This window comes from Triturus cristatus, chromosome 5_2 (assembly GCF_964204655.1).
Source record: "Triturus cristatus chromosome 5_2, aTriCri1.1, whole genome shotgun sequence".
NCBI classification, from domain to species: Eukaryota; Metazoa; Chordata; class Amphibia; order Caudata; family Salamandridae; genus Triturus; species Triturus cristatus.
Genome location: NC_140588.1, coordinates 137,852,629 through 137,867,327, shown reverse-complemented (window position 1 = coordinate 137,867,327; position 14,699 = coordinate 137,852,629). Strand labels below are relative to the sequence as shown.

General features: G+C 43.4%; 1 protein-coding gene across 1 annotated transcript in view; it reads left to right on the top strand.

The window, feature by feature from the left end:
- Window positions 1-14,699, top strand: part of RETREG1 (reticulophagy regulator 1) — a 576,354-nt gene that overhangs the window by 471,633 nt on the left and 90,022 nt on the right. The window contains exon 5 of the mRNA XM_085606905.1: window positions 11,254-11,338. Coding sequence (XP_085463031.1) covers window positions 11,254-11,338 — 85 coding nt within the window. The remainder of the gene's footprint in view (window positions 1-11,253; window positions 11,339-14,699) is intronic.

Sequence of the window (14,699 nt, the reverse complement as noted above, 5' to 3'; positions counted from 1 at the left end):
GATACTCTGTATCAGTAAAAGAAGAAGCAAAGAGATACAATAAAAACAACTGCTGCCCACCGGACAAGCCGGCAGGCCATATAGGCTTGTAAATACATGCAGCTCCTTACCTAGATCAAAGCAGCCTTACATAGTTGGTGCACTTAGTGTTTATGTTGTGTGCTCATCTAGTGTGAAGTGAATGTGTTACACTCAATGCCAGTAAAAACACTCTTAATAAAAACTAGTGAGAAAAGACACCACGTGACAAACAACATGTAAAATACATGTAGCGTACGATGACACGTACTTCTGCCTCATGGTCAACAACAGGCGTAGAGGGGCTTGTAGTCACAACCTAGAAATGGAGATAAGACACTTATTTAGCCGTTTTGTTCTAAAGATAAAAAGCGAAAAACTGGAGGGTGGCAATTCCTCACCGGAGTACAGCAAGGCCCCCTTCTCTTTGTACTTACTTCATCAAAGCACGCCTCTTGGTTCGTTACCTCCTTCTGTCCCTGGAGACCGCATACTAATGCGTGTGTGTGCCAGGTTGCTATTTGAAATCCCGAAACCGGTCCTAGGAGGCTTGTTTCCAGTCCAGGGAGGACCTGGCTTGGCAGTTCGGGCTGGACTGTTCCCATGAGGCACAGGGTCAAGGCTGATTTGCATATGGCTGGGTTCAAACTGGAATGGCATGGTGAGCAAAAAAACGATGGATTTAGGCCCAGATCTCTGTACTGGGGTGAATGTATGACTTTGATCTGCATTCTGTCCATCAATTGTTGTTTTTGCATTTGTCACCCCGAGTGGGACGGGTATGCTCAGACGTGAGTCCCGTGCTCTCCATGCCACTGGAATCAAGCTATCCTGGCTGAAGAGGGGTGAAACCCCGAAACCGGTCCTAGGATGCTTGTTTCCAGTCCAGGGAGGACCTGGCTTGGCAGTTCGGGCTGGACTGTTCCCATGAGGCACAGGGTCAAGGCTGATTTGCATATGGCTGGGTTCAAACTGGAATGGCATGGTGAGCAAAAAAACGATGGATTTAGGCCCAGATCTTTGTACTGGGGTGAATGTATGACATTGATCTGCATTCTGTCCATCAATTGTTGCTTTTGCAGGTTGCTATTTGAAGCAGTCTGCGTGGAAGTGCCTTGTCATCCTGCTGAACTACTAGACCGTGTACTATCAAACAAAATGGTCACCCCCATTCGGACAATGGAGGGGTCATCTTATTAGTATACCGATCTTTTACTTTGTGTTTAAAACTGATTATAGGCACAACCGTGGTGAGACAACAGGGGGAGGGAGTTCTTTTGTTTGTTAGTAAGTGGCCCCTGTAAGTATTAATTCGTATTCAGTAGGCCTGAACCTGGGAGTGTCCTTTCTGTGCATTACTCATGATGACTGCTGATGTTCCATGCACCAGCCGGGCAATGGACACCGCTTATAATGTCCAGGGCATTTCTTTGACGCCTCTGGTGCACTGTGTAGCCTCTGGTAACCAGAGTCATAGATGTAACACTTGTCCCTAGGCCGAGAATATAACCTAACAGGGCTAGATCATTAGGTGCTCGAAAATAAGAAGAATGCAGGGTATACCACTACACCGATGGTATTTAGGTGTGTGGTATATCTTTACATAAGATGGTTTTCGGGGTTTGGAGAGATCCAGACAGGCTACCCCTAATGGATTAGTCAACAAAGAGCCTCCAAGAGATATTGTCATTTTATCCTTCTGTGTCTGTGCGGAGTTTATACACCCATCGCTGTTCTTTTTCCAATAGTCTATGTTCCCAATTATCAATGTGATTAAGGTGTTCTAAAACCACCCATTTCAGATCGTTAGTTGTATGTTTATGTTCCATGAAATGTGAGGACAGTTTTGTGGTAATTCGGTGACACCTGATGTTACTGCGGTGTTTGCATATCCTGCTGCTTACTTTTCTTGTAGTCATACCTACATAATGTAGGTTGCATGGGCAGGTTATCATGTATACTACGCCTGTAGTGTTACAATTCGTTAGCTTACGTCGTTCCCAGCTCATTGAGTTATTGAATGACACTTTCATAGTAACGGTGGTAAGGTGGCACACACTCCAATTACCGCATGGGAAATGGCCTGTGGGTGATGTACCCAAAACTGATTGATTCCTATCTCTGTTCGATACTGATTTTGGGTGGGTATGCACCAAAATGTCTTTCAAATTCCTCCTCCTCTTGTGGGAGAACATAGGTTTTGGGATGTTGAGTTTTCCGCTGTTTAGAATGCGCCAGTGTTTTTTTACTATCTTGGTAACACGATCAGAGGCATTGTTAAAGGTCGTGATGCAGAAAGGTCTTCTATCTTTCTCCGTGTCCTGTTTTGAATGTGTGTCAAGTAGGGCATCCCTGTGGTTATTGGCTGCTGTTTTCTTTGCTTTTGATACCAGACCTGCTGGGTATTTTCTTGTTAGTAGTTTATCTGATAGCCTTTTGGCTTTTATTTTGAAGTCTCTGGTCTCAGTGCCATTCCTCCTCAGCATGAGGAACTGGCCAAAAGGGAGATTCTCTTTTTAATGTCTTTGGTGGAAGCTATCGTAAAGGAGTTCCCCCATAGGGTAGTTTTTATTTCGATATACTCGAATTTTGTGAAACTATATACAGTAAGGAGGGTAAACCTAGCCTTAACCTCTACCTCCTCTGATTTTTTGGTTGTATCAAAACTGAATCCACATCCTTGTGAAAAATAGACCAAAGAGCATATCCTCTTGAATGAATTTCCATTTGTTGAAATGGAGTGTCCTTACTATGAAAAGAGCGGAAAATGAGATTCCGGTAATGGGAGGAACAGCACCATAATCATTACTATTCGACTGGCCACAGTCCTTCAAACCCGTCAAACTATGTCATCACGAGTATGGTGCCTGAGGATATACTTTGACTCCCTCTCTTTTTTTCTCACAAAGTTAATACAATGATTAAAATTGTCAATCCAGAACTTTTTCTTGTCTGACATATTCTCCAACTTCTCGAAAGCCACTCCGGGTGTAGTAGAAAAGAGCTTTTTCATGCCTCGTCTTGACTAATGTAACATCACCTGCACATGCTTTCCTTAGAAATTAATTCTGAAACTCCAAAAATGGTTCAACCAGGCAAAAAAAAGCTGCGCAAAAAACTCTGAAGGCACGGCCACATCAGACCTACTCCTACAAATTACTCTTCACTGTATTCAGAGTTGCATACAGCAAGGCTCTGAAGACTTTTCTGCCGTAATTGCTCTTCAACCTTTTCTTCGTATGATTTGAAGTCCTGCACATGCTAGATGTACTCAAGCTCTATTCTGCTACATCACGTCCTTGATCTTTCCAGTGGCAGGGTTTACTAATATGAAATGCTGGCCCAAATAATAAAATAAGCTTCTCACACCATAATTAAAGTGAAATGAGCACTGAAAGCTCACTTTGTTGAACTTAAAAGTGCTAGTCACTTGATCAACTTGACATTCCATTTATCCCCAAATTACTAATTTAATCCCTCTACCCCTGGCCGCTCAGCCTAAAAGTGTATTTATATCTTATTTGAAAATATATATTTTTCTGTGTTTTTTGTGTAGGTTTATTTTTTATATCTGTGTTTGTATTATCCAATAAGGTATATAGTTTGTACTATTCAACCCATGTATCTTCCGCTTACAGTTAGTCCAAAACACTGTGAATGCATCTGATACAAAGACCCTTCTCTTTCTCATATGCCTCTTCTGAGGTGTTAGCACAGGCTTCCTATTTGAGCCATAATTACCTTTTAAAGCCCTGATAGTAGAACACAAAGTGATAAATGACAGTCACTCAAACCTACTTGCTAACATGTTTACTCTCTATACACCCTCGCTAGTCCTTCTCTCTGCAAGTCTTAAGCTTCTAGACATTGCGTGATCAAGAACAGTCAAATATTGACACAGAGCATTCCTCCTGTCAGTAGCCACACGGGGGAGCTCTTTCATTCTCCTACACTCTAAGAAGGAAACAAAGAAATTGATTTTTAATATATGTTACTTGAAGTTGTCTTGCGTTTTTCTCTCCCTGTTAACTTCGCAGTTTTAGCCTGGAAATAACTATTTCATTAGCACCAAGAGACTGTGAACATTCACTAAATAAATGAATTTAGTGTAGCAAAACATGAAGTGATCACAATCTTCTCTAACCAACCTTACGTTCCAGCTCTTATGTAGAGCGCTTCACAGATCTCAATAAATGATGTGTGCTTCATAACCACCCATCATCATGTCATGAAACAGTGATTTTTTTTTGTCTTTTTAGTTGGAGCTTACCAGGCAGTACATTTTGTGTCTTTGCAAAAGACCTTTTGTTGGCTTACCAAGAAGTTATCAAGGCTTACATCCCGCTCATTGCTTACCATTGGTTGGCTGTATTGCCACTTTCATTTGCTTTCTTTTTATTCTGTGGAATTCCTTGCATGAGCTTGTCCATCTTGTTTTTGCCCCTCCCCTAGAGCATAGTCTAATTGCTATCGCTTAGATTATCTGGCTTCTATCCTTCCACTGCTCACTTTTAGGGAACTACATTTTTCTTTTTGCTTAATCAGCTTGTGAGAAGGTGAGTTGGTATATGCTGTCCACTAGTTAAAATGGGCACCTTGTACCAGGCCACACGACTCTTATGATGTCTGAGGTCAAAGATAACCTTATTGAAAGCTATCCTAGTGGTAGCTATGGAGAGCAGCCTTCAGGCTTAATCTTGAAGGAATGTAAAGCAGCTTGTTTTACCAGAATATCACCTCCTAAATGATTAAATGAAAGGAGAACAACACAGTGTCTATATAAAAAAATGTATTTATTAATATAACACTCTCTACTAGTTTCTACACAAAACTAGGGCATAAAGCACACAATACTAGATAAATAGAACATTCGCAAATAGTAAAATACACAGCGGGCTCAAGGGGGAGACCGAACCATATACAAAAAAAATTGTATAACAACAACAACTTCAATAGACACAGGGCCTAAAGCACGTAGAATCGCTGGGACCCCAAAGAACCACTCAGAGGAGTGACACAGGGAGCCCACGGAGGACGGGTGCAGTGAGGAAACACAGACGTGTGTCCGTACAACTCTATGGGAAAGTCGCGGTTGGAAAATTACAAGTTAAGGACACTTCTAAGAGGACTTCGAACAAACCATTTGGAACTTAGGAGGTTCTAAGGCCAACCCACCAGTGAGTACTGAGGTACCCGTGTTACCTATCCCAGAGGAGCCGGATGCATAGGGGTCAAGTGGTGTCGGAAACCTTTGTCGTTTTCAATGGAGAGCTGCACAGAAGTACTGCTGCCAGGAAGGCGAAAAGTGTCCGGTGGTATCCAAGCCTGGATTCAAGATGAGAGGAACCTGAAATCAGAGGGGACAGAGTCTGGGTCACTTCCGGTGACCAGGGGCTCCGTAGTCGAATGCCCACCGATGTCGGATGTTTCAGGTGCAAAGAAGGGTTGCTTGACTCTGCAGCCACGGGGACCAGGAGACTTCGAGGACGACCAAAGTCCGAAGGTGAGCTGTCCTACGAAGGATGTTGAGAGCTGAGGGGTCGATGTCTGGCTGGAGCACCAACAATCCTTGGCAACTGCAACCCACGCGGTCAGAGGAAACAGGTTACGGTGTGGACCAGCAAGATCCAGGGGGCTCTCCAAGCAATGGAGAGTCAGGGCACGTCTGGAGCAACCAGGGAACACACCTCCTGTTTTGCTGAAATCTTCAGAGTCCTCAGGAGCTCGGGAGAAGCAAACCGGTCAGATGCGTTTAGGTGCCTGCTTTTGCAGGGGAGTAACTCCTTTACTCCAAGGGAGATTCTTCAGTCGTCCAGAGTTGTGCAGGCAGTCGAAGTACTTGGTTTCTTTTTAGCAGAATCTTGTCCAGGTAAACTCTAAAGTCCTGTAGCCAGGTAACCTACTTTATACCCATGGGAAGGGGTTGGAAAGATTCTGTAGACCCTCCTAGGGGAGAGGCAGGACAGAGGGGTGGCTACACCCATGTCCTTTGTCCAGTTTCGCCCCAGATCAGGAGCAAATGGCTCCTGGAACTGGTTTGAGCTGGACTATGCACAGGGACACCAAATGTGCCCCCAATGCAGACTTTCTGGCACTCTAAGGCTGCACCCACCCAGCCCCAATACACTAAATCCTGTATGGGAGGTGGTTACACCTCCCTGTGACAGGATGCCTATTGTCATGCCTTCCTCTGCTCGAACTTGGCTCAGCAGCAGGAGAGCAGAATCGTGTCTGTGGCTGGCAGCGTCCATTTTTTGCTGCCCAGGTCGAGCAAGCTGGTACCGGGTATACAGGAGGGTGGAATCATACCTCCCATGCCAGTTACTGGCGTGGAGGTATGATTTCAAGGTGTTTGACACCAAACACGACATGTTTCTAAGCAGTCGTTTAAAAGTTATCATTTACCGCAAGATTATAATGCACTTAAACATATATGTCTGGCTGCATCACAGACAACCCCGGAGAATGGTCTCCGTAGGCTGCAGAGGGGCTCTGCTCATGCAGTGGCACCCTCTCACGTAAAACCCAGCACCCTGCCTTCAGGATTGTTAAGACCTGCCATAGGGTTGACTGATAGGTATTTAAGTGTAGTGATTTAAATAGATATAGTGAACCTATATCTTAAGTAAGTGGTGCAAGCACCAGCTTACACAGTCTGCAGTAGCAGGCTGGTCGCGTCAATTTGGATGGCCTCTCAGGGGTGTCATAATATATGCTTCAGCCCATGTGAGGCCTCCGGGGTACCTATGCCATGGGTACATGGTGTATCATATACTAGGGACTGACAAGGGTACCCCAGAATCCAATCTGGAGTGTACCTAAAGTACATGTATAACAATTTACAGGCGAAAGTAGATAGACTGGGGTCCTGGATAGCAGGATACCAGTCAGACTAGGCCAAAAACAGTGTGAGATCAGCAAAAAGTGGTGGTAACCATAAGAAGCAGATACTACTTTCCTACACAGCTCATGAGAATCCATGATTTTTTCTGCCCTTTCCCTCGTGTGTTTCTCCATGCCAAATACCCGCGCCCGCTTGTGTTGCTGTCTCCCATGTATTGCAAGCTGTTTTGTGCTTCTCTCATGCCAAACGCCCTGCCTCCACCGCACTTGGGAGCTCATTACAATGGTGGGTGGAGCGGAGTCCGCCCGCCACCATTGCAGTGTTTGGGACCGCCCGCCAGACATGCGGCGGTCCCACCACTGCAATTAGAATGCACCCACCATACTGGCGGGCGTATCCTGGGCATTTAACATTGCGGACGGTGCTGCTGGCTGCAGCACTGTACGCAATGTTAAAATGTGATGCTATGCACTTCCCTGCACAACGTGGCAGGCACCACGCGGTGCCTGCCACGCAGTGCAGGGAAATGCAGGGGGTACCATGGGTACCCCCCCAGTGCAGCAACACCTCCCACCAAAACAAGGGGGCCCACAACGGACCCCCAAACCCATTCCCAGCCAGTCTTTCCATGGCGGCATAGCCGCCATGGAAAGGCCGTTCCCTAACAACATCCTAATTTGGTGGACGATGCCTGCTAGGCACCGTCACCATTTTAGGCACCCTACACCATCCGTCCCTTTGGTGGTGATGTGGCGGACGGACTTTGCGTCCGCCGCGGTACCCACCACCATCCTATTTGGGCAGTGGGTAATTCACTGTGTGATGGCGGAAAGACCACCACCTCCGGCCCGGCGGTGGCGAGCCTTCTGCCAACCTAATCGGCCCCCTAGGTGTTGCTTTCTCACTTGTGTGCCTTTTAACCCGCGTCCCATGTAGCACTCCCTTCCCCTGTCCACTTTCTGTAGCTTTGTAGCCTCCTACTCCTCCATTGCCCACCACATCCAATATGTAGACTAGACAGCAAATTGCTGCCAGCCTGAGCTTTACAAGCTACTCTTGTAATAATAGCTAGGGAAAGTTGGCAAGACTTAATTTCTCCTTTTGAAGTTGATGAGTGGCTATAGCCCTCCAGAATGTCCAATACTGATTTTCTACATTATGTGCATTCATGCCCCGTGGCTGGGCAGAGGACATCATAAAAGTTTGATTGTTCACACCAGATGTTTCTCTGACTTTCAGGCTCACTTGTTTTCTCTATTCTGTCTTACCCTTGCAGTCTTCCACTTTTTCATATTTTGTTCTCTATTTTTTACCTTGTTATCCTACAGTCAAAATGATGCTCAGTCACCCTTGCTTGAGTCTCTGCGTGGTCATTAGTCTTGAACATTTCTAGTATGCCTTCTTCAATGTCACTTTGTCAGTAACTTGCAGTGTTGTGTTTAAGACTGACATCTTTAGATTGGGGCTGACTTTCTTCGATAATTCCCTACCTCAGAATAGTGACAGAGTATTTCTGCCAGCAATCGCACGCTCTTGTTTCCTAATCTAGATGCTGGCTAACCATTTATGGGCTGTAAAAAAGGTTTCCTTCCCTGTGGTGCACTTCTGAGCTGCTGGTCATAACGCAGGTTACAGGACCGACCAGAAATAGCGCAGTGCTTCTGTGGAGCTTAAAGCCATGCAAAGTTGGCTTAGTAGTTGCAAGAAGGACAAGGTCATAGCAGGATTTGTGAGAGACCCCCAAAGACAAGAGCACCTCAGGTTTTGCAAAAGCCATTGTTGCCAGTTGATGTGTTGTGGGTATAGTGTGAATATGATCATAACAACAGATAGTGTCTAGCCCCTTCTTTCTTTCAAATGCCCTCTCTAACTCTCATTCCACTACCTCTGGGGGAACCTGCATCAAAATACTGTCCCTCTCCAGCACTACCTGGTACGCCATCTTTCTCCTTTAATTTGAGCCCACTTGTGTTAAGGGTCTCTGTGGGAGGGAAGCTGATTTCTGGATCTTTTGGTTACAGTATATTTATAATCTGCCGCACTCTCTTTTGTGCCTAAGCAAATGTTCTTTTACTACAGATGCCCAGGTAATTACAGACCAATCAGTCTCATTGATGCCATTCAAAATTTTTTGGATAGAATGGTACTAAATAGGATACAAGATTAGATTGTTGATAAGAACATACTACCCTCATTACAGGCAGGATTTCTTACAAATGTGAGCACGCTAGATCAGGTCTTTCTGTTTGTTCTGATTTATTGGCGGGTTGTTGTGCTGGGTGGTGGTACCATTTACGCAGCCTTTGTGGACTTAAAATCCGTTTTCGACTTGGTTCCTCGAAGCAAACTTTGGAGGGTCTGCAAGGATTTGGGTATGCCTGCAGAATTGCAATGTGTTGTGGAATACCTACATGCTGGAAATTATGCCCAAGTACGTTGGAGTACCCAGGGTAATAAAACAAACCCATTCAAAGTATCTAAAGGGGTGCGTCAAGGGTGCGTTTTGGCACCAACCTTAGTTTTATTGTTTATTAATGGGGTTGTAGATCACTTTTCGGCTTTTCTGACTGACACACCGTCCCTTGCAGGTGTTAAAACTCCCATACTTATGTTTGCAGACGATACTTTAATAATTTCTAAGACTCAGAGTGGTTTGCAGAGGGCCTTAATAAGGTTTGAGGGGTTTTGTAAAGATCGTGGGTTGGTGGTAAATGCAGATAAAACTACATTTATGGTCCTCCATAAACACAGAACAATTAAGGGTAGGGTGTCTCTAAATGGTGAACTTTTGGAGAAAACTGATGTATTTAATTATCTGGGGATTACGTTGGGGAACAAACTAAATTGGAATCCCCAGATAGATACTATGGCCCTAAAGCATTGTCAATTGGCTGGCGTTCTGCTGAAGGAGTATAAGACCTCACATACCCAACCCATGCACCCCTTACTTAAGATATACAATACAAAAGTTATAGCCTCTGTAACATATGGCGCCGAACTCTGGGGTTTCAATGATTTAAAGCCATTAGTCTTAGCACAGAATACATTTGTGAGAAGTTTTATTGGCCTACCACAGAGCACTCCACTAAAGCCAGTCTTCTATGACTTAGGTTGTAGTAGACTGGACAAGGTTGCTAAGTTCCGCCCAATTGCTTACTGGCAGAGACTATGGACTACCCCAGAGTTATCGCAGTATGCAGCTGCTCTAAAAGATGTATGGGTTTTAGATACTTCATGCAAGATTAAGTGGCTGTAAAATGTAAAAACTACACTGGTTAGTATGGGATTGCGACATTTGTGGGATGAGCCAGAGAGCCAACAATTTCCCCCTAAAAAGAGATGAAAAGACTCTATTGGTCTATGGTGGTGAATAATAATATAATTACCTCATAGTCAACATCACTGACGGGCAAAGACGTCTATATTTTCAATTTCGGGTAGACTCACTACCCGTAAATGCATTCACACGCAATGGCATAGTGACAATGACAGCATGTGTAAGTTGTGTTTGGAATATGAGGAAACCTACTCGCATGTTTTATTTGTTTGCCCGGCATACCAAGCTCCATGGAAAAAATGGTTGCACCCATTATGTAAGAATATGGGCATTAGGAGCAGTGCTAATGCAATGAGAATACTGCTGACCGACATTAGTGCACCATGTGTAATAGGTGTTGCCAAATTTTTGAGTTGGACGTGGACAATCCGGGAAAGAAACACGACAAAGGTTGTCATGTCCATCTAAGCTTATCCAAACCAAAGTTTATAAAGGGAATTAAATGAAGTAGAATTGGGTAGGCTGATATCATACCGGAACATGGCTATCATTCCAACATAAGGTGGAGTCTTCCTTTAGTATTATTATTTTTCAAACACACTTTCTGGATAAAATTGGTGTACATTTGACAAACTCTGTACCTGATCTTCGTGCCACCCATGATTGCGGATTCCAAGGTCATTTTTCTAGTTTAGAAATGCAAATTGTATTATAGACTTATTTTACGCATTTTTATACTAATATGAATCTTAACGTTTTTTAGCAAATCATTTGAAATTTTTAATGTATGGAATTCCATAATGATTGTATTAATTTTATATACCCATATATTATAATAAGATTTTGTATTTTTTAACGGCGGGATGAGTGCCTATTTACTGTAAATTGTCTTTTATGATCCTAACAGATCGAAATAAAGATTGAATAACTACAGATGTACATTAGTCTTTTGTGTTCACTGTGTCTTGGTACTAATGCAGCCACAGGTCTGTTGTTCCTGCTTAGGGATTGTTTGCTATTACCTTTCATCAAACAAATAAACCCGTGGAGGATCCTTGAATAGATCCTGAAAGTCAATACAGCAAATTTACTCTTGTCTGTTTTTTCCTTTCAGTTCTGCCTCCTCATCTGCAGCTTCTGTACTTTTTTCACCATCTTGGGAAGCTACATTCCTGGAGTTGTACTCTCCTACCTTATATGTGAGTATCAACTGCACCGAATCTCTCTGAAATAGATCCGAATGGATTACATGTTAATTCCAGTGATGTAATGAAACAAGATGGAGCCTCTCACAGAATGTGGCGAGGGGCCCCTGAGACTCCTATATCTCAAAGATACTCATAGCCTCGGGTTAAAATGGGGCACCCTGAAAGGGGCTTGTGTTACACTCTTGGGTGTGTATTTAGGTAATGTATGCAGGCATGGAAGTATATGTGTATGTATAAATGTATTTAGGGTATTTATAGAGTGCAGACCTAGCTGGAGAACAATGGAGTGCTGAACTGAGGACAGGAGTCGTGATCCATAATCGGGTACAGGAGGCAGGTTATACCTAGTTTGCTAAGATGTTGGGTACAGTGTTCTCTAAAAATATGGACCTTGAGCTCCTTGCAGGAGGGTAGGAGCTGTTCTGATGTTGATGGGGATGCTGTTTGAGATCTGCCTGAATGTATGGAATAGAGTAGCAAGTTCTTAGCCATTTGTGTTGACACAACCCTTTTTGTGTCATTTTAATAAACCCCTTACCGATTAAACATTCAACAGTTACTTCAAAGCAACCCACCAGATCATTATTAAAAAGCATGTAAGTTCAACCAACCTGCTAAATGATGAGAGTGATCATAAGATGCATGGCTCTCACCCTCACAGTGTAAAGGCAACAACTAGTCAGGCAACTACGTGGCTAGCAGTTCCAAAGCCATTCTTTTATTTATGCCAGAAAACATGGATGCCTAACAAAATCCCAAACAAAGGGCTCTTGGGGAAGCCCAGTACAGCATATCCTTCTTCTCTCAATATGACGAGCCATGTTTTCTTGGAAGAGAGAGACATTGAAGCTTGGCTCGACACAAACAATGCATATATTTTGTGTTCTTTTTTACATTTCTGCTTATAACTTTCTATTTTCCGTGTTGCATAAGGGCTGGCTATGTATTTTAGCGAGGCCCAAAGGCCAATGCACCTCTTCAGAGTTGGCCATGTACTCTTCAACTGAGTAATCAGGACAGCAACGATTCTTTCTGATCAAAACCATGAACCAATCTATATATGTACAAAAAGCAATTCACTGGGATCGCCTTTCGGTCTTGTTATGTTCCGTTTAGAATGCACCTGTATGCAAAGGATGTAAAAATGGGGTTCTTGGAATATGTACTTCTTATCCTAAAACCATGTTGAAAATTGTTTTCTGTGACTGTTCAACAGCACAACATTTTCTCTGACTGCAGCCATGCAGTCAAGAAAAGTTGTTTTGAAATACACTTCGAGATTAGAGGTCAGTAGGGAGAGATGCAAAATCCCAATAACATGCAGCATGTTTTAAAAATGTTACCCTTCTTGGAAAATGAGTGTATAGGTAAGTCTGAGGACCACTTTGTTATGATGAGTTTACATATTGTGCCGCTATACTTTGCTTGTTAAATCAGTATGCCTTCCATTGTTTTACTGTGCATCATAGTTTACCCATACACCATTTTATCAGTCCCTGTGAAAACAAACACAAAAGGAGGTGAGGTTAATTCCAGACTCAATTGTTTCTTACATTTTTTCACTTCCCCGACCTTTCTAGAGTGCCGTTTTTTTAATGTATTTATCCAGCGTATCGAATAAAAGGCCCAAGGAAGGTCTTTTTTAAATAGTTAATTCATTGTTTAAACCACATAAGCTGCAGACGCCCTTTATCGTTACACCTGCCATTCGGTACGCAGTGGAGAAGTGTGGCTCAATGATTAGTGGAGAAGTGTGGCTCAATGATTAGAGCGGCAGACCCTAATGCCCGGGACCAGGGTTCAATTCCCCGCCTCGCCGGGTCTTGGGCTCAAAAATTCCACGGACCTGATAATTCTTGCCTCGGTGCCTATTCCAATCATGGAATCCCACTCTGCAACTCTGGGCAATAGCTTGCTTAATCTCCACAATGGCCTCCACAACGCTAAAGATGCCTGGCCTCCACCTTGGGGGTGCCCAGGAGTGGACGCCTCACTGGGAAAGCCAGGGATGGGTTCCACAGCGGTATTCGTACAAGTGCCTTGAGACCCTTGCGGGTGAGTAGTGCCAAATATCAAATTTACATTTACATTTTACAATCAAAGGAAATAAATATTTTACTTTCAGTATAAAATTCCTTACACGGGAATAAGTAATGCAGTTACGGTAGATCAACCGATATCATAAAAAATCCCACTGAATTCAATGCATATGCATCAGGTGCAGTCATTACTGCGTAAAGTACTTTTTGTGGAGTGAGGACGGCAGTACCATCTCACGAGAAAGGAATATTGCAAACTGATCTTACCTTCTGGGTGTGCCTAAAGATAAAATGTGTCACGTGTTTCATTATAAATATGAAAAACTAGTTTAGCCGGGGCTCATTTGTCAAAAAATATAAACTATAAACAAATAATGTACGCTTGTATCAACAAAACAGTGGCCTAGCCTTTTTGTATGAATTTGATAAACCATATCGATAGACACAAATAATCATGAAAAGCAGAATGCTGCAAAAAAGTGCTTGGTGTCCCCAGTGATCACACAGAAAAGGAAAACGTGAACTTGCAACATCAAATGTTTATAAAGAACAAAACAAACTTCTATGGTCTGCACAATGAAGCTGGATGAAACAGGAAGTAACAGTTCACAACCAGGAACAGCAAATGGTAAGCAAGTCTGATTGATTAGTTGTCGATGACTTTTCGACCTTTGGAGTTATTTAAAGTGGTCTCACCAGGTCAAGGGCACTTTGAACTAAAAACCAGGTTACAAAGAGTGAGTGTAACTGAGGGCTAGAGCCAGGTGCTGATGCAGCGAATCAATACTTACCTTTCAGTGAAGTAAGAATGAAGCCGAAGAGCACTCACAAGAAAGTTTCAAAATTCTCATTGTCAAATCTGCAGTAACCGTCACTCAGCTGTAGCTCGTTCCGTGCTCCAGCTATCCCCTGGGAGGTCTCAAAGGGAAATGCCATTAATTTATTACGGAAAACCTCCCTTAATGAATACTGACAAAAGAAATATATGTGAAGCGTATATTCACCTCCAAGGGGAATATCTGAGCACTATTAACAGATCACCGGAGTTTATTGTATCCCAACTGAGTGATACTCATTCGATTGACCTCAAAAGGATGAAAGACTGAGTGCACATGCTGTGACTCTAAATTGTGACGATGAGATCAAACTAATCTTTTTAGTGAATGGATTAGATTAGTATGACATCACACCTGACTATATATAAACGTATGACTCTTCCAGAGGGCCACAAGGTAGGCAGGGGTTACTTCGCCCATCCGTGGGCGTGAAGGCCTTTTACTCCTGCTGTCCTGGGGCCCTATCTAGTATGGACC